Source organism: Peromyscus maniculatus, chromosome 1, assembly GCF_049852395.1.
Source record: "Peromyscus maniculatus bairdii isolate BWxNUB_F1_BW_parent chromosome 1, HU_Pman_BW_mat_3.1, whole genome shotgun sequence".
Lineage (NCBI taxonomy): Eukaryota > Metazoa > Chordata > Mammalia > Rodentia > Cricetidae > Peromyscus > Peromyscus maniculatus.
Window position 1 is genome coordinate 206,386,462 of NC_134852.1, and position 22,129 is coordinate 206,408,590.

At 42.8% G+C, this 22,129-nt stretch overlaps 1 protein-coding gene across 3 annotated transcripts in view; it reads left to right on the top strand.

Moving 5' to 3' along the window:
- The window catches only part of Mxi1 (MAX interactor 1, dimerization protein), a 75,426-nt gene that overhangs the window by 16,222 nt on the left and 37,075 nt on the right, over positions 1-22,129 (top strand). The window contains exons 1-2 of one of the 3 annotated variants that reach the window (XM_006992311.4): positions 9,892-10,118; positions 11,559-11,691. In XM_006992311.4, the coding sequence (XP_006992373.1) occupies positions 10,046-10,118; positions 11,559-11,691 (206 nt within the window). In that variant the 5' untranslated portion in view covers positions 9,892-10,045. Of the gene's footprint in view, positions 1-9,891; positions 10,119-10,375; positions 10,396-11,558; positions 11,692-22,129 lie in introns of those variants that run through there. The other 2 variants (XM_042265187.2, XM_006992310.4) reach the window with 2 other exon arrangements.

Sequence of the window (22,129 nt, forward strand, 5' to 3'; positions counted from 1 at the left end):
AGAGAGAGAGAGACAGAGACAGAGACAGAGAGAGACAGAGAGAGACAGAGAGACAGAGACAGACAGAGAGAGACAGAGACAGAGAGACTGATTCTCTTTAGTGATAGGGTGGACCCAGAGACTGGAAAGATCCCAGTTCTTATGTCTGGGGACATGGAACCCTTGCTTTCCTGTTTGCCAACCATGTTTGTAGTGCAAATTGGCTTCATCTGAACAAAAGCAGAGCCATGGCTGCCTCTGGGCTCCCCCTGGCTAACACAGAGCTCGGAGGGTGCGTGCGTGCGTGCGTGTGTGCATGTGCGTGCATGTGTGGATAGCAGCCTCTTTAATTGCACATGGAAAGGATGGAGGTTTCTGTCCATGTGTCAGCCACTGTCACCATTGACAGTGCTCCTCCACATGTGCAGGTGGCCTTCGGTGACTCTTGTCACAGATGTACCTGCCATTAGGTACAGTAAACTGTCACTTGCTATAAAAGTGACTTAAATTCCCAGAGTTGTGGGAGCCCGTTCTGGGGTTCCTCGTGGCTTTACCCAGCAGGTCCAAATAGAGGATGATCAGGACCACGGGCCTGAGTGCAGGTGTCTGAGATGGTCTGCACTTGGCTGTGCTGGGGGAGGAGGTCTTTTGCTCCACCCCTTGGCGTCTCTATAAAAACCCTGGACCAGAGACAGTCCGGCCCCGTTGGAATAGGTTCCAGGCCCTCTCGAGGCTATCCTTTATTTTCTATCTGTTTATCTCCGCAAGATTCTCCGCTATAAATCCTTCTATCTAATATTTCCTGCTGCTCGCACTCAAGAAAACTCTGGGAAGCTGTGGGGGTGGTGGGTAAACGCCCCACAGAATGGCGCCTGAACAGGGACTAAAGAAAAAAAGGGACTAAAGAAAGGGGAAAAAAAGGGACTAAAGAAAGGGGAAAAAAAGGGACTAAAGAAAGGGGAAAAAAAGGGACTAAAGAAAGGGGAAAAAAAGGGACTAAAGAAAAAAGGGACAAAAAAAGGGGGGACTAAAGACAAATGAACAGGGACTAAAGACAAAGTAATAGGGACTAAAGATAAAGGAAAATAATAGTTTTATTACAGAGTTTTTGGTGAAAGTGCTGAGTCAGCCCTGCCAGTGGAAAGGCATGCCGGTGTTATAGAATATATATATTTTATATATATATATTTTTTGGTGAGGCAGGGGTTTTATCCTCGAGAGAAAAGGAAAGCGGACTGGAAGGATGTCCGATGCTGCAGCGAAATTCTCTTCTGTCAAAATTTTCTATCTTCTATCCCTTTCTCAGTTTCTATCTGTGATAAGTATAAGATATAGGGTAGTAATATAGTTTAGGGAAAACTTAGAAGTGTAAGATTGTGTAGGAAAAAATAAGTAAGGCAACTAGACAGAAAAACTCTTCAATTTTCTAACTTTGGGGGCTTTGAAAGCAAACTGGGGGAAAAAAATCTTTCTTTGGGCTTTACGGGTAGTAAAAAAGCTCTTTGAGCTTATGGGGAAGAAAAAGATTCCTATGGAAGCTTTTGACCTGGGGACAGCTGAAATGCTAAGTCCAATCGGCAGGAGAAAGTAATTTCTCCCTGAGGCAAAAATGGGGGTGTAAGAAGTCAAAGTTTAAAGTTGGGAAGTTTTGGGAAAAGTTGGTCTCTCTCCTGGGGAAAAAAAAAAACTTTCTCTTAAACTAAAGCTTTTCTTGGAAAATTTGGGGGGAAAAATCTCTCTAAAAAGCCTTAATCTTTCTCTCTTAAGAAACTTAAAAACTAAAGCCTCTAACCTCTCTCAGAAAGAGGAGAGTAGAATCACCTGAAGATACTAGTATGGGGACCACCTGTGATTAGCTCTAAGGGAAAACAACAAACTTAAGACAGCAAAACCTCTAAGTTCTCTTTCAAGCTTTAAAAATCATCCCTGCAATGCAGGAGGCAAGGACAAGTTTCTAAAAACCCCTTCTAAGCTCTGTCTCTTCAAGCTAGTAAAAGACAGTGGGTCAGAGTACCCTGAGGGAAACGCTTGGGGAGAGTGTGGGTGAAGAGCTACAGAGAGCCCAAAAAGGGCAGGAAACTTTACCTGAGAAAAGCAAAATCGTCAAGCTTCACAGTTACAGTTGAGCTGAGGCAGCAAAGGTTTTGAGTGAGCATTTCAGAATGAAAAGGTGCTCCTAATCGTCCTATGCAAAGATTCCCTGAAACTGTTAGCATTGTATCCTCGCTTCTGAGCAAAAACCCAGAGGCGACTGGCCAGCGTCTCTGAGTTGGAGTGCATTTCGGGGATACTAGGGTTCCTGCGTTGTAAACTTCCTGGAGCACAGAGCTGAGGCAGGAAGGTGCAGCACCCAGGGGAAGATTGCTAATGAACAAACAAAGCTAAAGCCGGTGGGAACGGCACAGTTGTCCACTTTCCTACAAGTCCCAGGTTGATAGGTCCACAGCTGCAAAAAGAAATCTGAGAAAAAGCTTTCCTATCAGAGTAAGGACCTTTCTGGGAAAACAGTAAAGCTGAACTGTGTCTGAAGCAGTCGTGCTGCCGAGTCAGAACGCTGTCTGGGGAAAGAGCCGAGCCAAGGCAGAACAGAACTATCCAGGGGTAAAGCTTTCTTTTCTGTCAGAGAAAGCACCTCTTTGAGAAAAGCTTTGTTTCAACTGACTCCCATGAGATGAGGGGGAGTGTAGCCCTAAGGGGTGATTGCCTTTGGCATAAGCTCTGTCCTGAGCACCCAGACAAACACAACCCACTGGGGGACTGGGCCAGGTGAAGGCCTGATAGGCAAAACACCTGTCCTAATGGGAGTTTAGAAATGGCGAAAACCTCCCTTATTAGATTTTCAGTCTGTACGCAAACAACACAGACCCCGAAAACAAACGGACAAAAAACCCCTACCTTCAGTAGCAGGGAAAGCCGCCACTGTAGTGTTGGAAACTGTTTCTGGGGTAGAGGGATAAATTGAGACCAAACTGGGAACTGTCTGGGAGAAAGACTCTGAAGAAACAGAGAAGGGACATAATCCTCCCCAGAAAATGCATGACCTGACAAAGCTGCTAGAGTTTGAGGCAGATTCGGGGGGAGAAAAGCCCCTACCTCCAAAGGCAGCTAGCAGAGGTACAGAGCTGCAGACAGATAGCTGAAGCTCTGCACCTGGGGGGGGGAAGGAACAAGCAAAATGAGAATAAGATCAGTGGGAGAAAATCTCTCTGAAGGAGCTATGGAAAAGCTGTTGCAAATGTTTTTGTTTTTCACTGTCTGGCTAAGGCAAGCACAAGCCCCGAGGAAAGTTGCTATCAGAAATGCCAGCCTCAATGCGCGCTAAGGAGGCAGGTGTGGTTCTGATCCGGGGGCCAGTGTCTGATAAAGGAGAGACACCTGTTGAAGCCAGCTGAGAGAATAGAAACCTCCCAATGTGCCATAGCTGAAAATGTAAAATGCTTGTTCAAATCTCCCGTTGCAAAAGCAAGAGACTTTGTTCAAACCTCCCGGGCAAGAATTTGTAAACAAGTCTAGTAAAAGAGAACCAGTGGACTCTCAGACCCAAAAAGAACTATGGGAAATGAATGATATAAGGGAAATGATATAAAGGACTGATATAAGGGACTGATATTATTATGGACTGATATAAGGGAAATGCATTCTGGGAAAGGTAGTTTTTCCACTAAAGATGGCGACATTGCCCTGAAACAGTTTTGTCAGCTCAAAAATACGTTCATGGTAAACTTAAAATACAGCCTTTAAAAAGAATAAGGAGGAAAATCATCTAAGAGTTTGTGTCAGTTCCAATGAAAAATTGAAAGGATACGCAACTAGGTGCTTCGCGGTTTGGGGCTCCGTTGGTAAAATGCCTTATTTACCCTAATAGTTGTGCAAAGTTTTTACGGTAGTTGGATGACAAAAAGCTACCTTTAAGAGCAAACAAGTCACCTTAAAATCCTTAAAGCAAGGGAAAGCAGTTTATACACTGAACGTTGTCTTAGATATGAAGAAACTTACGTTGAAATTAAAAAAGTTCTTTGTCTTTTGGACAAACTGCCTGCCATGAGTAATTCCTTTGCAAATCTAATAAGGAGACAAGGAAACAGGCATTCAAAAAGAAATGACTGCTTTCTAGATGGGAAACAAACTTCAGAAAATCTAGCTGTCTTACAAAAGAGTTGCTTCACCTGAAAGTTCCTTATAAGAAATTAATGCTAAATATCACTGCTGCTAATAACATCAGGAGTTCAAGCTAATGAAGTGAAAATACTAAATCCTGAAACTCAAGTGAAATGGAAAGATCCCTGCCCGGGATTATGGAAGGGTCCCGATCCTGTTTTAATATGGGGTCGAGGACATGTTTGTGTTTTTTCACAAGAGGAGAATGAAGCTCGGTGGTTACCGGAGCGTCTGGTAAGGAGCGTGGAACTAAGAAAAGTCAGCTCCCATGATGTTCCTATAAAGGAAGCGAAATGAAAGTGGCTCGATTAGTATTTCTGAGGTTTTGTCACTGGTTAATGCAAACAGTGAGGAAATAAGAATTCGGAGCTTTGCCGCTTTTGGCTTTACTAGCTGCTTTAGAAAAATACTTTATATCGCCTAATAGCTGTGCAGTATATGGCGAAGAGCTTTACAGCATCTAAATATGATAATTTCACCCTCAGCGTAAAGTTTTTCAGTAGAACAAACCAAAAGTACTGCTGTTGATAGAAACGTTTGTTTGAATTGAAGTTCTTAGGGGAGCCATTATGAATTTGGGTGAAGGGACAGCCTCTAGTTAAAAACTGTCTACCGCTGACAGTGCATCTCTGCCGGTCCGGAACGGCTGAGAGAACTGGCAACTTTGGGGTGTGGCTTTGTCCTGAGAATGTTACAATCCCCTAGCAACAAGTATCACAACTCTATAATGACAACACTCACTAAATCCCAGTGCTTTATAACAAAGCTAACTATGAACTGTAAACTTTAGAAATGATGTACGTACTTCCTGTCTAGTTAAGAGAATCTTTCTGATAGATGGTGATAATAATTAAGAGTAAGAAGTAGAAAGACGAATATAAGATATGTGAGTTTGTAAAAATTCTGTCTTGTTAGATCTGTTAAGAAATCTTTAGGTATTTGCTAAGTTAGATATATGCTAATGGTAGCCTATATAAGTTTGTAAACTAGATCTATAGAGTTCCTTTAAGAATATAAGCTTGTAAGAAGTATCTAAGGTAGTCTTAAGACATGTAGTAATAAACTTGTAAGATGCTAGTTGTAAATGTAAGTTTAAATAAGAAATAAAATGGAATGAATATAAGTATATAAGAATAAATAAGAAATATATTTGCTAAAGTAGTTCTATAGTTTCCTTAAGAATATAAGCTTGTAAGAAGTATCTAAGGTAGTCTTAAGACATGTAGTAATAAGCTTGTAAGATGCTAGTTGTAAGTTTAAATAAGAAATAAGATGGAATGAATATAAGTATATAAGAATTAATAAGAAATATATTTGCTAAAGTAGTTCTATAGTTTCCTTAAAGTATAAATAAGTAGATGTTAATATGTTGTATGTGAGTTTGTAAAAACGTGTAAATGTTGAATGAGTCTAAAAAGCGTAAATGTTAAGTGTGAGTCTATTAATGTATATGGTGAAAACACCTGAGACACAGGAGATAGTGTCCTAGTAGACTGCAAAGTAGGCAGTCTAAATGATTTCAAAAGCTCCAGAAGCCGCTAAGAAGCTAAGAATGGCGGACGCCAGAACCAGCACAAGGCATCCGCAGCTGAGATCCGTGGAATATCAACGCAACACAGAAAAACCTGAGCTAACAGCAAAAACGGTGCGGTTTAAAAATCTTACTAGAACTAAAAAGGTCTGTCTGTGAGAACAAAAGTTGCAGAGACGCTTGTTTGAACAAAAATTATTAACTGCAAAAAGTTTTGGTTGAAAAACGTCTCTTCATATTTGGAAGTAAAAGCCTGATACCAGAATTTATTTGTTTGAACTTTTTGAACTTAAAATGAGATAAAATTACAAAAACATTTTGGTTATGGATTTCTTCAAATTTGGAAGGCTAGTACCAATATTTATCATTTGAATTTTGGTACTTAAATGAAATCAACAATAGAGATTTCATTGCAATGGGACAATTTTGAGCTTACTTATAGTAATGACCTAGGAACGGTTTTCTGGAATTGGGTTAAAAATGGAACTGTTTAAATGAAGAAATGTATTTCTACTTAGAATCAAGATGCAATTTTGTGTATGCATATATGCTTTATTAATTGGAGATTTATGAATTGTTTTGTGGGACTGTTTATTTAAAAATGGGATTACTTATGGAACTGGTTTTGTGTTACAAATGGAACTGTTTAAACAGAAAAGTTTGGGTTTTCTAACTAGGCTTGAGATTTTGCTTAAAAATTATAAAGAAAAGGAGGAGCTATGAGATTGAATTATGTTCTCAGAAACCTACTGATATTAATGCACCCTGGCTTTGTGGAATTGAGGAAATGTTTAAGTTTGAGAATACATCGAAGTTTTTCCTATGTTCTGTTAACAAGAAAATTCAAATGACTGAGTTAAAGTTGTAAGACGGAGAAAATTGTTAACTATATTTAGCACCATATATGCTAATTCTAATGGTTCTGTTAAGAGTTTGCTTTGAGTTGTAAGATTGAGAGAATTGTGACTATGTATAGCAATATTTATGTTAACCTGTTAATGGTAATGATGAAGCTAAGGGATTCTTTAAGTTTGTAGTCCCCTTAAGAGTTTTGGTTTAGAAAGGGCTTGAGGCAGCTAAGACTGCTGTGGTCACCTTGGACCTAATTCAAAAGAGAAATGCCATCTATATCATCCTCTACTCCCATACTGGGAGGTGTAACAGCTATGGAGATTGCTGTAAGCCATTAATAGTTATTTTTTTATATATTAAGAAGGGGGGACCTGTGGGAGCCCGTTCTGGGGTTCCTCGTGGCTTTACCCAGCAGGTCCAAATAGAGGATGATCAGGACCACGGGCCTGAGTGCAGGTGTCTGAGATGGTCTGCACTTGGCTGTGCTGGGGGAGGAGGTCTTTTGCTCCACCCCTTGGCGTCTCTATAAAAACCCTGGACCAGAGACAGTCCGGCCCCGTTGGAATAGGTTCCAGGCCCTCTCGAGGCTATCCTTTATTTTCTATCTGTTTATCTCCGCAAGATTCTCCGCTATAAATCCTTCTATCTAATATTTCCTGCTGCTCGCACTCAAGAAAACTCTGGGAAGCTGTGGGGGTGGTGGGTAAACGCCCCACACAGAGTCCTTGGAATTTGGAGTTGAATTTTTTGGTTTTGTTTTCGTTTTTTGAGACAGAGTTTCTCTGTGTAGCTTTGGGGGTTTTCCTGGAACTCACTCTGTAGCCCAGGCTGGCCTCGAATTCACAGAGATCTGCTTGGCTCTGCCTCCCGAGTGCTGGGATTAAAGGCAAGTGCCACCACCACCGCTGGAGTTGAAAATTTTAAGGGTTTCTGCAAGTGGTAAAAGTGAACTTTTAAACTCATCTTTCTTTTCTCTGCCCCCTCGACCAGACAGGGTCTCACAGTATAACCCTGGTTGACCTGGAACACACTAACTTACTGTGTAGGCCAGGCTAGTCTTGAACTCACAGAAATCCATCTGCCTCTGCCTCCCAAGAGGCTGGAGTTAAAGGATTGTACCACCACAGCTGGCCTTTAACCTTACATGTTTTTTTATTTCCAACTCAGGTGTTCTGAGTGAATGTTTGTTTGTTTGTTTTGTTTTGTTTTGAGACAGGTTCTCTCTATGTATTTCCAGCTGTCCTGGAACTCACTCTGGAGACCAGGCCTGCCTCTATCTCCTGAGTGCCGGGCTTAAAAGTGTGAGCCCACTCACCTGGCAGAGTGAGACACACACACACACACACACACACACACACTTTCTTCTTACCTCTATCCAGTAATGTCCTTGGCTGGGAAGGAAGGGCTATTGTTATCAGTACGCAATGGGAAAACCCTACACCTATCCAACAGCTGAAAAAGCACAGTCCCTTCTTTAAAGTCTAGAAAAGTCCCCCTGCCCCACTGTGGCTTGTGAACGCCTCTCCTTTTGGGTCTCCCTGAATTTGATGATCATCTATTTCTTAAATGTTGTGCCAAGTGTAATATTTAAAAGGGCCTGTGACCTCACTGGAGACACTGCTCATGAAGGAGGAGAGAGAGAGAGAGAGAGAGAGAGAGAGAGAGAGAGAGAGAGAGAGAGAGAGAGAGAGAGAGCATTAAACATACAGCACAAACCCATAACATTTTTGAGAGGGTAAGTGATCCATCCCAAGATGTATTTTTTTGCAGTAGCCATAACATGACCACAAGGAAGGGGACGTCGTCTCATCACCTGGAGGAGCAGGTGAACATGACCAGAGACAGGTCATGGCTGGTTTCCACAGCTCCCACTTGCTCCTGGAGCATGCAGCACTCCAATCATCTTGCTTGCTTTCCCCAGAGTTCTCAGCTGGTGTGGTTTTGTGTCTCATGGGACATGTGGCAATATCTGGAGGCATTTTGGGTTGTCATGCCCAAGGGGTGGTGGTGTGCTACTGGCATCTAGTGGGTAGAGGCCAGGGATGCTGCTGAGCATCCAACGATGCACAGACCAGACCCCAGCTCCCAGGAGGAACCATCCAAGTGTCAATAGTGCCAAGGTCAAGACATCCCTTAGACGGGGGCCTTGGAAAAGAGGGTGGTGGTTGAGAACAGAGTGGCTGGTTTTCAGTGTGCTCCCTGCTTTTTGTTCTTTCCTTTTGGTTTTTTGAGACAGGGTTTCTCTGTGTAGCCCTGGCTGTCCTGGAGCTAGCTCTGTAGACCAGGATGGCCTCCTGAGTGCTGAGTTTAAGTCGTGCACCACTACCTCCTGGCTCTCCCTGTTTTTTGAAGTCCCTATTGTCAGTTACCTTTCAGGAGAAGAGCAGGGGAGGAGCAATCATCATAGTTTCTGTTTACTGAGTGCTTAGAATGTACCTACTGATAGAATTATTTCATTTAGACTTCACAACGAAGCTTACTAAATATATATGTTTCCTGGGAACAAACTCCATGTCTGTTTCTTTCAGTACCATAAACACAAAGTCTGGTTCAGTGCCTGGCACGCTTTTGACCTCAACACCATGCATAAATGGAAGAATTAAACCCGTTTTATATAAGAGGAAAAGGAGCTTCAGAGTCCACACAGCCAGAGCTCCAGTTCGAACTGAGATTAGTATGATTCCAATATCATATCTTTATGTCCTTTCCTTGTAGCATCAGAACAGGTTTTCTGTCTAAAAACACTGAGATACCGAGGAAGAATACAGTCCAAAAAGAAGAGGTTAGAAAGCCTTTTGTCAGCATCGCCGCTGAGGGGGAGGGCCGCATGGACGTCCTCTCTGGCTCTCATTAAATGATCTCAAGTTTCTGAACAGCGATTTTTGGTTCTCAAGTGTATCTGTGACGCAGCCTTTGCAGATACGCTACTTTCCTGTTAGTGGGTGAGGAAACCGAGGCATTAGAGTTCCACAAGAAAGCAGTAGATAGAGGACAGATTCAGTTCAAGAATGAATGCTCTAGGCCCTGAGCATCAGCTAAGAAATGAGTCTCCTTAGGAGCGGACCCAAAGCTCAACCAACTCTTTTTCCTCAGAAGCAAAGTCATGTAAGTTCTTAGTCTTTCCATCCTTGAACGAGAAAACGAAAGCCAAAGAGAGACTACAACTCCCAGAGGCCATCGCGGAGTTTCCCCATGCGCAAGCGCACTGAGGCGGCCCCGTCCCTTGACTCCCGAAGTGCAGTGGCGGCGAGGGGGGGGAACTGGACTACATTTCCCAGGAGGCATTGGAAGGGGCGGTCCTCGCCGCTGCTCGGGTCCCTCCCCCGTGCTCGCGCGGAGAAGTAAACAAACCGCGCGCGGGCTGCAGGCTGCGCGGCGGGCGCGGCGGGCACGGCTAGGGCGGCGGAGAGCGCGCCGAGCCGGGGCCGAGCTGGCCCGCCCGCCCGCCGCACATGTCCCGGGGCGTCGTGGGACTGTAGCCGTTTGTGGCGCCTCCTATCGGCCGGGGGCGGGAGCGCGGAGCCCATGGAGCGGGTGCGGATGATCAACGTGCAGCGCCTGCTGGAGGCCGCCGAGTTTTTGGAGCGCAGGGAGCGAGGTAACGGCTGGGCGACAGCCGCCTCGGGCCCCGCGCGGGAGTGCTGCGCGGCTAGTGAGGGGAGGTGCGCGCGTGTGTGGAAGTGCGTGCACCGGTGAGGGGAGGTACGCGCCCGCGCGCGGCAAGAGGGGCACGCGCGTGTGGGAAGAAGTGTGCGTGTCTGTGTGGTGCGCGCGCGCGCGATGGAGAGAGAGAAGAGGTGCGCGCGCGGGTGGCGAGGTGGGCGCGCCGGTGGCGAGGTGGGCGCGCCGGGAAGGAGCTCTGCTCAGGAGTGCAGGTGAGTTCCCAAGTGGAGGCGTGTAAGAAGCCCGCGAGCGAGGGCCGGCAGGTGTGCTTGCGTGCATGCAAGCGTGCATGCGGTGTGAGCGGGAGCTTGGGCAGAGGAGAGGGGGCTCGAGGGGAGGACCTGCGACTCTGGACTGCGAGGGGCGGACCCGAGGAGAGGTCGGAGGGCGCTGGACGAGAGCTCTGGCAACTTGAGATGAGTGGGTAGGGAGCTGGGGAGGTGTGGGTGCTGGAGGCGGGGCCTGCGAGAGCCCTGGGCAAAAAATGTCCCCCTGGAGAGCTGCGGGAGGGACGCAGCGTTCGACGTGCTGTGAGATGGGATTGCATTAGAGGCGGAGACCGAAGGAGAAATGGAGAGACTGGGGTATTGGGGTGTGAAGAGCAGGAATGCTGTTGTCAGGAGAGAGAGGTCCTTCCTAAGACTTTGTGATCGAAAGAGTTGAGGCACTCAAAAATGCGGAGCCTCATCAAACGAAGGGTTTTTTGTTTGTTTGTTTTTTGTTTTTGTTTTTTATAAGGCAAGTGAAATCTTTTGGGGTGCATGGTAACCGGTGTTAGAAATTAGGATTTTTAAAAAGAATCCTTGGTGCTGGAGAGATGGCCCAGCCGCTTAGAGTCCTTGCTGCTATAATGGGGACCCACATTCGGTTCAGTTCCAGGAGAGCTATCGTTTCTTCGGGCTTCCCAGAAAACATGCATGCATATGGTGCAGGTACATAGACTCCTGCACACTTAAATACACGTCAAAATATTTTCTTTTTAAAGGAATTCTTGGAATAAAATGTTTTGGAGAGAAGGGCGGAATTTGGTTTAGACGAGGTTTCGATATACTCTCTTGGCAGCGGGTTGGGTCTGTGCAAACCACCAGATTGATGTTCAGGCAACGAATGGAATTTGTTCCTTAGGGTAGGGTCTTGTCGTATAACCCAGGCTGGCCTTGGACTCAGGATCTTCTTGTCTCAGCCTCCTGGGATTAAAGGGATGTACCAACATTGGCTGAACACTGGGATTTTATCTCCGATTCAGAAAGAGTAGAAAAATGTTACATTTTCTACTTTCAAAAAATGTGTTATTGCAGGACCTTGGATTTGTAGATCCATGGATTTGGCTGTCTGTATTCCTCTTATACCTTTCCCCCCTTCTTGCTGTTTTTAGAGTGTGAACATGGCTACGCCTCATCGTTCCCCTCCATGCCGAGCCCCCGGCTGCAGCACTCGAAGCCCCCACGGAGGTTGAGCCGGGCACAGAAACACAGCAGTGGGAGCAGCACCACCAGCACTGCCAACAGGTGAGTTTGGGGAGCTGAGGGAAGGGGAGGGAAGGAGCACAGACCGCAGGGCCGGTACCAACCCCAGAGCACTGCCACCCTGGCATTTCCTTTTTAAAAATGAAATGCAGAAACCATACCCTGGCTTTGTGTGGGGAAAAGAAGGAGTAGAATCTTAAAAAATCATCTTCAACCTAGAGGACAGGAAATTGAGACTTGGTAGGCTGTGCCCATGCTTGTAGCCACATGCTAAGAGTAGTCTTGGACCATATTTTATTTTTCTTTCCAAGTTTATGATAGTCCAAGAAGAATTTTTAAAAACCAGAAATAGCCCTGGTGAGATATAAAAGAGAATCAAGGCTTTGTTAAAGAAATGAAAATATTTAGATATGTTAATGGACCTAGTCCATTTGTTAAGGAGGAGGAGGGGAAGGACCATTCGGTGTAACATTTGCATCTTATTTAATGGAAACTGGTTGGTAAGAAGGTTTTAAAGCAAACATAAGGAAGATTCCTGCCCTCTAGGACGGATTTTTTTTCCCCAAAACATGTTTGTCTAGAGGTGCCGAGGCATAATTGACTTCCCCTTTTGGTTAGTGTCTGGCTGACACTTCAGTATTTTGGTTCCAGAAAGCCAGCATATCCCAAGGATTTATGTCGATAGGCAGTTTTCAAGAAACCTTTCTTAAGAGAAGGGTGTTTTTCCATTGATAAGAGGAAGTTAAATGAAACCTTTATTTCTCATCCTGTAAACATTGTCTAGAGAATAAAAAGATTAATTCGTTTGGCCAGGGTTGAGTAACTACAGATCCCTGCAGGCTGTGGGGAGCTCCAGCAAGGTAGCTTAGGTTGAGGAGGTTGACAGAGTAGCATCCAAGCTCTAAATGCAGCAAACCCTAGGTTTCTGGGTTTCTGTAGATAACAGTTGCAAGCCATGAGGTTGAATCTTTCTATTCTGCATTTTGACATCCTTGAGACAAAACTGGATTTATTTCCCCTCTTTAGTCACACCTGTAGAGCTACGTGTTTTCTCAAGACTGATACTTTTTAAAATTAATTTTTAAATGATAAAATTAGCCTTATGTTTAAGATGCTGTATTTGTGAGTCTAGATGTTCTCTTGTGGTATGATGTGTGTGTGTGTGTGTGTGTGTGTGTGTGTGTACATTTAAATATATAATGGTATACATTTAGAACACATACTTGCTTGTCTTTGTAATTTTTCTGGTTATACTGTTAAAAATTAAGATGTATTCAGGAATTTATCTTTCAATCCATATGTAGATTTATCATAGTTACTTTTCTATTCCTGTGATAAGAGCCACAGCCAAGGCAACTTACAGAAGAATTTATTTGGGGTTTCTTTACTGTTTCAGATGAGTCTATGACCATCACGGTGGGGAGCATGGCAGCAAGCAGGCAGGCCTGGTGCTGGAGCCTAGCTGAGAACTTACATCTAATCCATAAGCACAAGGCAGAGAGAGAGAGACATAGACAGAGGGACAGACATACAGACAGACAGAGTGCCTAACTGGGATGGTATGGGCTTTTGAAACCTTCAAGCCTGCTCCTCTCCCCGCCCCCCCCCCCAGTGACACACTCCTCCAATAAAGCCACACCTCTTAATCCTTCCCAAACAGTTCCACCAACTGGGGCCAAGCATTCAGATCACCACAAGATTTAAACAAAATGTAAGATTTTATTTTATTTTTTTTTAAATATATGGAAAGAGTGCCATATAGGAAACTGGGCCTCGGTTCTGTCATATTATGTGTTTGGATCCCTGTCTTCTAGAAATGAGATCTATGACATCATTGCACTTTTCTTCCATCCCTTACTGTTTTCATGTGTAAAATAAGCTGTATTAGATACTCACCAGGTTTCTCCCCCTGAGTGCTGATTGACAGTTCCAGGACCTGGTTACTGTAGGTAATTATGTGTATCACCTCATCATTGCACATATGGCATTTTTACTAAAACCACTCATAGACAGTAGAGACATTCATAAGACACGCATTTCTAAATTTTACTGATAATCATTTTAAAAGTGTTTGTTCAATTTATTTATTTACTTATTTACTTACTTACTTATTTATTTATTTATTTATTTATTTATTATGGTTTTTTGAGACAGGGTTCCTCTGTGTTTTGGTGCCTTTCCTGGAACTTTGTAGCCCAGGCTGGCCTCGAACTCACAGAGATCCATCTGCCTGTGCCTCTCGAGTGCTGGGACTAAAGGCATGTGCCACCACCGCCCAGCCCCTTATTTTTTTTTCACACTTAACACTGGCTAACTTGGGGTTTTGACTGAGATTTTTCATTCATGCTGCTGTTAATTAGGATTCTTGTATATTATATGAAGCTACAGTGTTAATTGTTGTGTCTTAGCATAACATGTCAGATACATTGTAAAACTGTAAGCATTTTAGGTTTCTGATAATATCCAAGAAAAATATATGTACCCTGGACCATTGAAGACTGAGAAGGTTTTTTGTTTCTGTTTTTGTTTTTCAAGATAGGATTTCTCTGTGTAGCCCTGGCTGTCCTGGAAGTAGCTCTGTAGACCAGGCTGTCCTCAAACTCACAGAGATCTGCCTCCTGAGTGCTGGGATTAAAGATGTGCACCACCACTGCCCTGCAAGAAAGGTTTTTTCGTGGGAACTTAAATAACAAGCAAACAAGAAAAAGAAATTGATTTTATAATATATAATCTTAAGGTAGGCCTAGGCCTATGTATGTTAGGTGACCTATGAGAACTAGTTTATTAAAGCAAAACACTAGAAATTATTTCTTCGTAGCCATTTATATAAAGTTTCTGCTCCATGGAGGTAGGGGAGCTAAATATAAATTTCTAATACCAGGTATTTTTGACATGGTCTGTTTGTCAGGGGTACTATAAGCTTCCTGTAATCTTCAAGCCTACCATTAAATCAGATTTTTTTTTATACTGGTGATATGAAACAGAAAGATGATGTGTAGAAATTTCAGTTTATCACCTCAAATGAGAGAACAGAGCACGTATGATACTATTTCCTGCTCAGTTATCTGTGTAGAAGTCGTTCCTTTTTATACAACTTTTATACAAAAGGTTGTTTACCTCTTCTTTTTCCTCTGTGTTTGGTGCTGGGTATTGACCCTCACTTTGCAAAGCTAGCTGAGGGCCCCGCCACTGAGCTGCACCCCCAGCCCAGCACTGATGTCCTGGGTTACCAGTGTTACCATGTGTCATGAGGCAGTATTGCTTTGATATTGTAGCATCTTAGAGATACAGTGGCTGCCTTTCCCCCTAATGTTCTCAGGTATACTGTGATATTCCTGATACAAAATGTTGTCCTATGAATTTATGTTTGGAGTTATTTGACTCACAGCATAAATTCCTCTTCCCCCTAAGTCTTGAAACCATACTTTTACAGAAGTACAAAGGGAAGAAAATGAATGATATAAGGTGGTATTATAAATCTGTACCTTGCAAATGCTAGTAATTTTATCTGGCAGTTGGGAGGGAGTACCTATAATATATAATTATTTTTTAAATACATGCTTGATTTTACTGTAATCTTGGTCATACCTTTTTGGCACATGTTCTAAAATTGAACTTGCTAAGATGTTACTTACTGCCATTAGTGAAACTTGTTACAGTAGAAGTCTGTCTCCTTGGGAGCAACAAAGCTCAGAATCTCGGCATTACTGTTTTGTCTCACAGCTGAGAAAAATCTCACATTTGTCATCTTTAAAACTCTACTAAGTGAGCACTGGTTTATTTTTAAGTATTTCTCAAATACATCTTCTTTTCTCTGGATTTTACTAGAACCCTCCTAGTCTCGACCATCATCTCAACCGAAGAAGTGTGGTAACTGCCTCCCTGGTGTACTTGCAGCTACGATCCTCATGAGTTACGTTGGCTGGCTGTTTTTCAGTCCTTAACATACTGTGTTTCCTTCTACTCCTTGCCTTTGTATAAGCTCTCTTCCCTGTTGGCAGTCATTTTTCTTCCCTCCTTGCCAGATTATCTCTCTCTATTATCAGTCTTCCTTCAGTGTACTCATGACTTCCTCCAGGAAGCCATTCTTCATCTGCTGTAGTAGCAGATCAGGTCTCTTTGAGACAGGGTTTCATGTTGTGTGAGTGGGCATCAAACTTGCTTTGAGGCCAAGGCTGTCCTTGAACTCCTGATTCTCCTGCCTCTGTCTTTCAAGGGCTGAGATTACAGGCATGGGCCAGCATGCTCAGCAGTAGATCAGATCTTTATATATCCCATGACACCCCTGCTTTTCTTTTATAATACCCATTATACTTGTAGAAATACTATCATCTAATTGTTTCTAATATTTGTGGCCCATTTGTTGGGCTAAAACATTCCATAAGGACAAGTGAAATAGGATGTCATGTAACCCAAGATGGCCTCAGATTTCTGATATTCCTGCCTGCACCCCCCACATACTGCTGAGATTATAGGTATGCACTGTTTGCCTGACTTGCTGTAGTATTTATCTCTACTGTCTGTCAACACATAGTAGGTATTACTCAAAGTATGGAAGACAGTCAAACTCCAGGTAGACAGCTTGTAAGGAAACTGAGTATTTTTTATGCCATATTAGACTGGAAGAAAAAACAATGTAAGAAAATGCAACTCCTACTTTGGCAAATTCTTTTATGATTGTGTTGTCAGAAATGTGAAGGATAATATGTTTAGAAAGGTAAATAGTGAAGAGAGATGGCTCAGCAGTTAAGAGCACTGACTGATGTTCCAGAGGAACCGGGTTCAATTCCCAGGTCGCCCGGAGTCTGATCACGCCAGGTTAAATAAATAAATAGAAAGGTAAACAGTATGTAGTATGTGAGGATTAAAAGTCTTCACATTTGAAACAAGTGTATTGTTCTTCCGAACAAGTGTTATTGTAGACTACAGAGTGTCACGTTGGATTTTAAAGAGCACTCATTGTCATCGTCATGAAAAATGCTGTGAGAAGAACTGTCAGTATTGGCAGAAACGTTGGTGTGAACCTGTGACACACGCGTGGTGCTTACATTGTCACTGTTTTAGAGTGAGCTGGAAAGAAGTCACTAGCCAGTTCCTGCTTGAACTTGGAGTTGATGCATGATCTCTTTATTATCATGTGGATATTCAAGAATGCCAAAACACCAGTAGTATTCCAGCTGCAACTGCTAAAATAAAGGACATTTTTAAAAGACCCGTTAGATTTTCCTGTACTTACAGGGTTTGGTTTAACGTTCTTTAAACACAAAGACATTTTTTTGTTCATCTTAATTTAGAAGGAATGATTGTATTTTTCAGCTTTATCTCCCTTCTGATTGTCTTCAGGAGTTTGTAGTTTTTGAGGAGAGTAGGATGATTTTTTGTTTGTTTGTTTTTTTGGAGATAGGGTCTCATTAAGTAGCCCTAGCTAACCTGAAACTCTGTAGACCACAATGGCCTCCAAATCACAGAGATCCACCTGCCTCTGCCTCCTGAGTGTTGGGTCTAACGGTGTATGGCATTATGCCCAGATCATTTTTAAAAAGAGATTTTTTTTAATGTGTATTTTTTTTAAATGCAGGTGTTTTGCCTACATGTATATCTGTGTGTATATACATGTGTGCAGTATCTATGGAGGCCAGATGAGGATGTTAAAAACAGTTACGAGCCACCATGTGGGGCAGCACTGACTTTTATAGAGTAGTTATAGAGGATTTTTCTCAGTGTAGTAACTTGAGTATTTTATCTTTAAGAATGTTCCTGATGTTTGGAGAATTGCATGGAGGCTTATTTTTATGAAATTTCTTTTCTAGTTTTTAGATTTTTCATATTAAAATAGCTTCCAGGTCTTTGTGCTGTAGAAAACTCATAAAGTTTTATGACAAAAATGCAGATTATTAATAGTTATATTCTTAGTGATGTTAACAGTCTTCTTCAGCACTTTCTGCATGCTGAGTGACAAACAGGTCCTTTGACATATGTTTTGTGATACTGTTTTCCACCAAAACAGTTAAATGAAAAATGCTCAAGAATTATGTGTCAGGATTCCCATTCAGTGCTTCACTGAAGCCCAAGTTTGCTCTTAGGTTTCGAAGACTTGAAAGTTTTCTTACAGGTCAGTAGACAACTGCTTCTCCCTGTTTAAAGAGATGTTTCTTTTTTTGTTCAAAACTTAAACATATGACATGGAAGATCACATCTTTAAAAGGTAACCCTAGGTTTTATCTGATACAGTTCTCTGCTTTAAATACATGTGGCCAAGAGATGCTGTAAATGATTTCCTTAAGACTTAGCTATGGCACAGGGAGTGATTAGTGTTAATAATGGAGGAAGAGTGCCTCCCCTAGACATTGTACAATGTCAAATAAAAAGTCCAGTACTGGGTTTAGGTGGCTGTAGTCAGAAGTTTTCCTGTGTCCCGCCTGGTCTCGCAGCTGCTCAGACCCAAGTAAACACAGAGGCTTATATTAATTACGAACTGGATGGCCTATGGCTCAAGCTTCTTACTAGCTAGTTCTTATAACTTAACCCATTTCTACTAACCTGCAAGTTGCCACGTGGCCATGGCATTACCGATCTGCTGGCATCTTGCTGTTCCTTGAGTGGTGGTGTGTAGTCTCTTTCACCCCACCCTTCTCTCTGTATCTCTCTTGGATTCTTCCACCTGGCTCCATCCGCCCTGCCATAGGCCAGTGCAGCTTTATTTATCAACCAGTCAGAGCAACACATATTCACAGCTTACAGAAAGACATCCCACAGCAGGTGATTTCTTCTTGAGTTGTTGGTCAGTGAGGTCCCTAGATTCCCAGCATTACAAGCTGTTACTATTGCTCTTGGTTACCCTTCAAAACTTGATGGTTAGACCTTATTGCTGAAGACACCACAAACTTGAGACATAGGACATGGAGAAATCAAGCAGGTAACTGACCTAAAAGCTTCTTCTCTCCTGGCTAGCTTTCATAAAGCTACAAGTTTCAGCAAATGCTACCAGAGGAAAAAAGTTACCAGCAGTCTTACCCTGATGTGAATCTTGTGAGCTACAATAATGGCTGGCCTAATATGATATGCCCACCTGTATAGTAGTGGCACAAATGTTATGGAAGTGACCAACCACTTTTTCATTGAGATTAAAGCCCATTCTACAAATTGAGCGCATGCCCGGTACTGTTAACTGTGGCTGGGTAGTTCATAAACCTAGGAGAGAACCTAGTCCTATTATTCTGTTAAATGGACATCATATTAAACTGCCCTCTAAGATTAATTCATCTTTCAACCCTCCTCAAAGATGCTTCTTTTTACAGTAGATGGTGACTAATACAGACACTCACAACTGGCTAATATACAGAGAATAAGGAGCCTGGAGTACTCAGCTGTAACTGGGACAGCTGTTCACATCTCTTCCTCCCAGGGCTCAGGAACTGTCACAGAAGGGTGGGAATAAAGGTTTTAAGAGCCAGAGGTAGTAGACATCTGTAGCAAAATAACATGTGAACTTAACATTGGCTGGGACTGCATGCACAAGACCTCCACAAGATCAAGCCAGCCAAAATCCCAGCATGGATGGAGGAGGGGATCAGGAAGTCCCGCCCCTCTCTGAGGAGGTGTTGGCAACTGATTCCTGCTATGGGAGGAAGTCAGTTTTCTTCAGGGTTTCTGACTCTGAGGGACCACCAATAGGCTAGTAGATGGACCCATACCTGAGCACACACCTAAGAATAAATGGATTCAGTGGACATGAAATTAAAAAAATAAAAGCACATGGAGAATTGTGAGGGAAAAGTGAGGGGACAGCAGTGAAATTGGAGAGGAAGGTAGGGAGGTGGATTTGATCAGAACACACTAAGTGCGTGTGTGAATATTAAAGTGTTAATAGCAAGCTGAGTTTCAAGCCATGCCCATCATCGTAACCTGGTAGAGTGGACTGTGATCTGAAGAACGCTTTCTCACCTTGAGTTCTTAGAAGTGAGGCAGCATTGTTCCATCATTTTTGATACACTTGGTCATTTTTTTTCTGGTGAGGGTAAATTTTCTAAATATTAATCTAATCAAAGGGGTTTGATAGTATGACTGACAAACTATATTTCCAGATACTATTTTTAGTTTGTTGTAGAGCTAATGTAATTTAAGGATGCATTATAGAACATCTCTCTCCTCTGGCTCTCGTTTCTTGGTTATGTATATACTTTTTATTTTGATTTCCTACTGCCCTTGCCCACTTTCTGTTGCTGTGATGAAACACCATGACCAAAAGCAACATGGAGAGGACAGGGTTTATTTGACTTACAAGTTACAGTCCATGATCAGGGGAAGTCAAGATAGGCACCGGGGCAGGAACTGACGCAGAGACCACAGAGGAGTGCTGCTTACTGGCCTGCTCAGCTCTCTTTTCTATACAACTCTGGATGAACTGCCCAGAGTTGGCACTGCTTACAGTGGTCTGGGCCCTTCCAATCAATCATGGATCAAGAAAATTACTTAATGACTTGCCTGCCGGCCAGTCTGATGGAGACATTATCTCAATTGAGGTTTCCTCTTCCCAGATGACCCCAGTCTGTGTCAAGTTGGGGGCGAGGGGGAGGTCAGGAATACTAACCAGCACATCTACATTTAAAAATGTTGGCACAGTGTCGGGCAGTGGTGGCGCACACCTTTACTCCCAGTACTCGGGAGGCAGAGGCAGGTGACTCTTGAGTTCGAGGCCAGTCTGGTCTACAGCGCAAGTTTCAAGGCTACACAGAGAAACCTTGTCTCAAAAAAAAAAAAAGCACATCCCCCACTTGGCATATGTAGGTGTATTTGTGTATTTATGTAGACACACTGTATTTCTATTCTCATGAAAATTACTATTGAATGAAAGAAAAACTCATGAATGTGTTACTTCAAATATGACGATGTTTGTCTAGGAAGTACAGAATCCAGTGAGGTTTATAACAAAGGACCTGGGATCTGATCCCCGAGGGAGAGCTTCATGGCGCTGAACCTATTATAACCTTGCTCTTACTTATCCCGAACATATAAAAAACGTACTCTCTTTAAAGGTTTCATACAAGGATGTGTTGTTGTGTGTTGAGTTCCCTCTCCTGTGCCTGCCCACCCAACCTTGGCCTCCCTCTTGCCCCCATTAGTACCTTTGTTTTCCTACAAGTTTCGCTTCTGCCCATGTCAGGCATAAAGATTGTGTGTGTGTGTGTGTGTGTGTGTGTGTGTGTGTGTGTGTGTGTGTGTGTGCATACGTACAGTGTCTAGCAACAACTCAAAGGAAAATATACTTGTCTTTCTGAAACTGGCTTAGTTCAATTACTATGGTATCTACAGTTGCATCCATTTTCCTGTAAGAATTTTCTTTTTCTTTATGGCTGAAAAGTCCTGTTGTTTAAACATTTTTTCATGTTTATGTATCTGTGACACCTTAAGTTACTGTAGGATGTTCTGCTTCATGTGTAGTGGTTGACTAAGCCAGTTGTCTTTTGATGGCATTCAGATAGTCTGAGGTGTTTCTTGTCATTGCAAGCAGGGCTGAATTGTGCTGTACTTTTGTATTTGTAAACATGGAAGCTTAGAATTGTGTGTCAAAGGGTGCGTTCCCGTGGGCACAGGGGTGCATGCCTGTATTCCCAGAAGGCTGAGACAGGAGGATTGTGAATTTTAGGTCAGCTTTGGCTACATAGTAAGACCCCATTTCAGAAAGAAAAAAGGAAAAAAAAAAGGCAGGCTCCATCTTATAAAAACAGTAATAATCATCACTTGCATGTAATATGCTAGTTGTACATTTATAAAGTCCACATCAATATTATCATCTCATTTTGACTTCAGAAAATTGTATGAAGTGAAATTATTTTATTCTACCTTTTTTTTTTTAAAAAAAAAATAAGGATTGTATTTGGATTGTATTTCAGGCAATATCCTAGGTAGAACTACAGGATGAATTAAAGTCCCTAGGCTTGTTTCTCTAGGATTAGCAAAGACTTTTTAGTAGCAATTTACTTGAAAATTAAGACTCAAACCTAGATTTTGTGTGTCAGTGTTGTGCCTTTCCGTCAGACGCCTGAATCACGTGGCCCATGGCTGGTGTCTGTGACGCCTCCCTGCCACCAGTGCTGTTTGGACCTTTATAGTTCATTTTCTTTTTCATTGACTATTGAAACTGCTGAATTTGGTAAAGCCGCAGACTGTCTTGCATTCTGAATTTAATTAACGAACCAATCTAGTAAGTGTTTGAATACTCGAAAGAAAGCACAAGGGCGTGCGCAGTAAGTTTGCCTTGCTATTAGGAAGAAATGTGACTTTCCAGGTGCTTGGGTTTGCCCCCTCCATAGTTCCGCCATCACGTAGGACAAAGTGACCTTTGCCCTTTATAGAAGCTCTGACCAGTGTGTTTTCATCACACTGAACATGCTAAGGTTAGTGTCTGTGTTTGGCCTTACCCTGTGGCCCAGGCTGTTCTAGGACCTGAAGAGATCCTATCAGTTGGGCGTCCCGCATG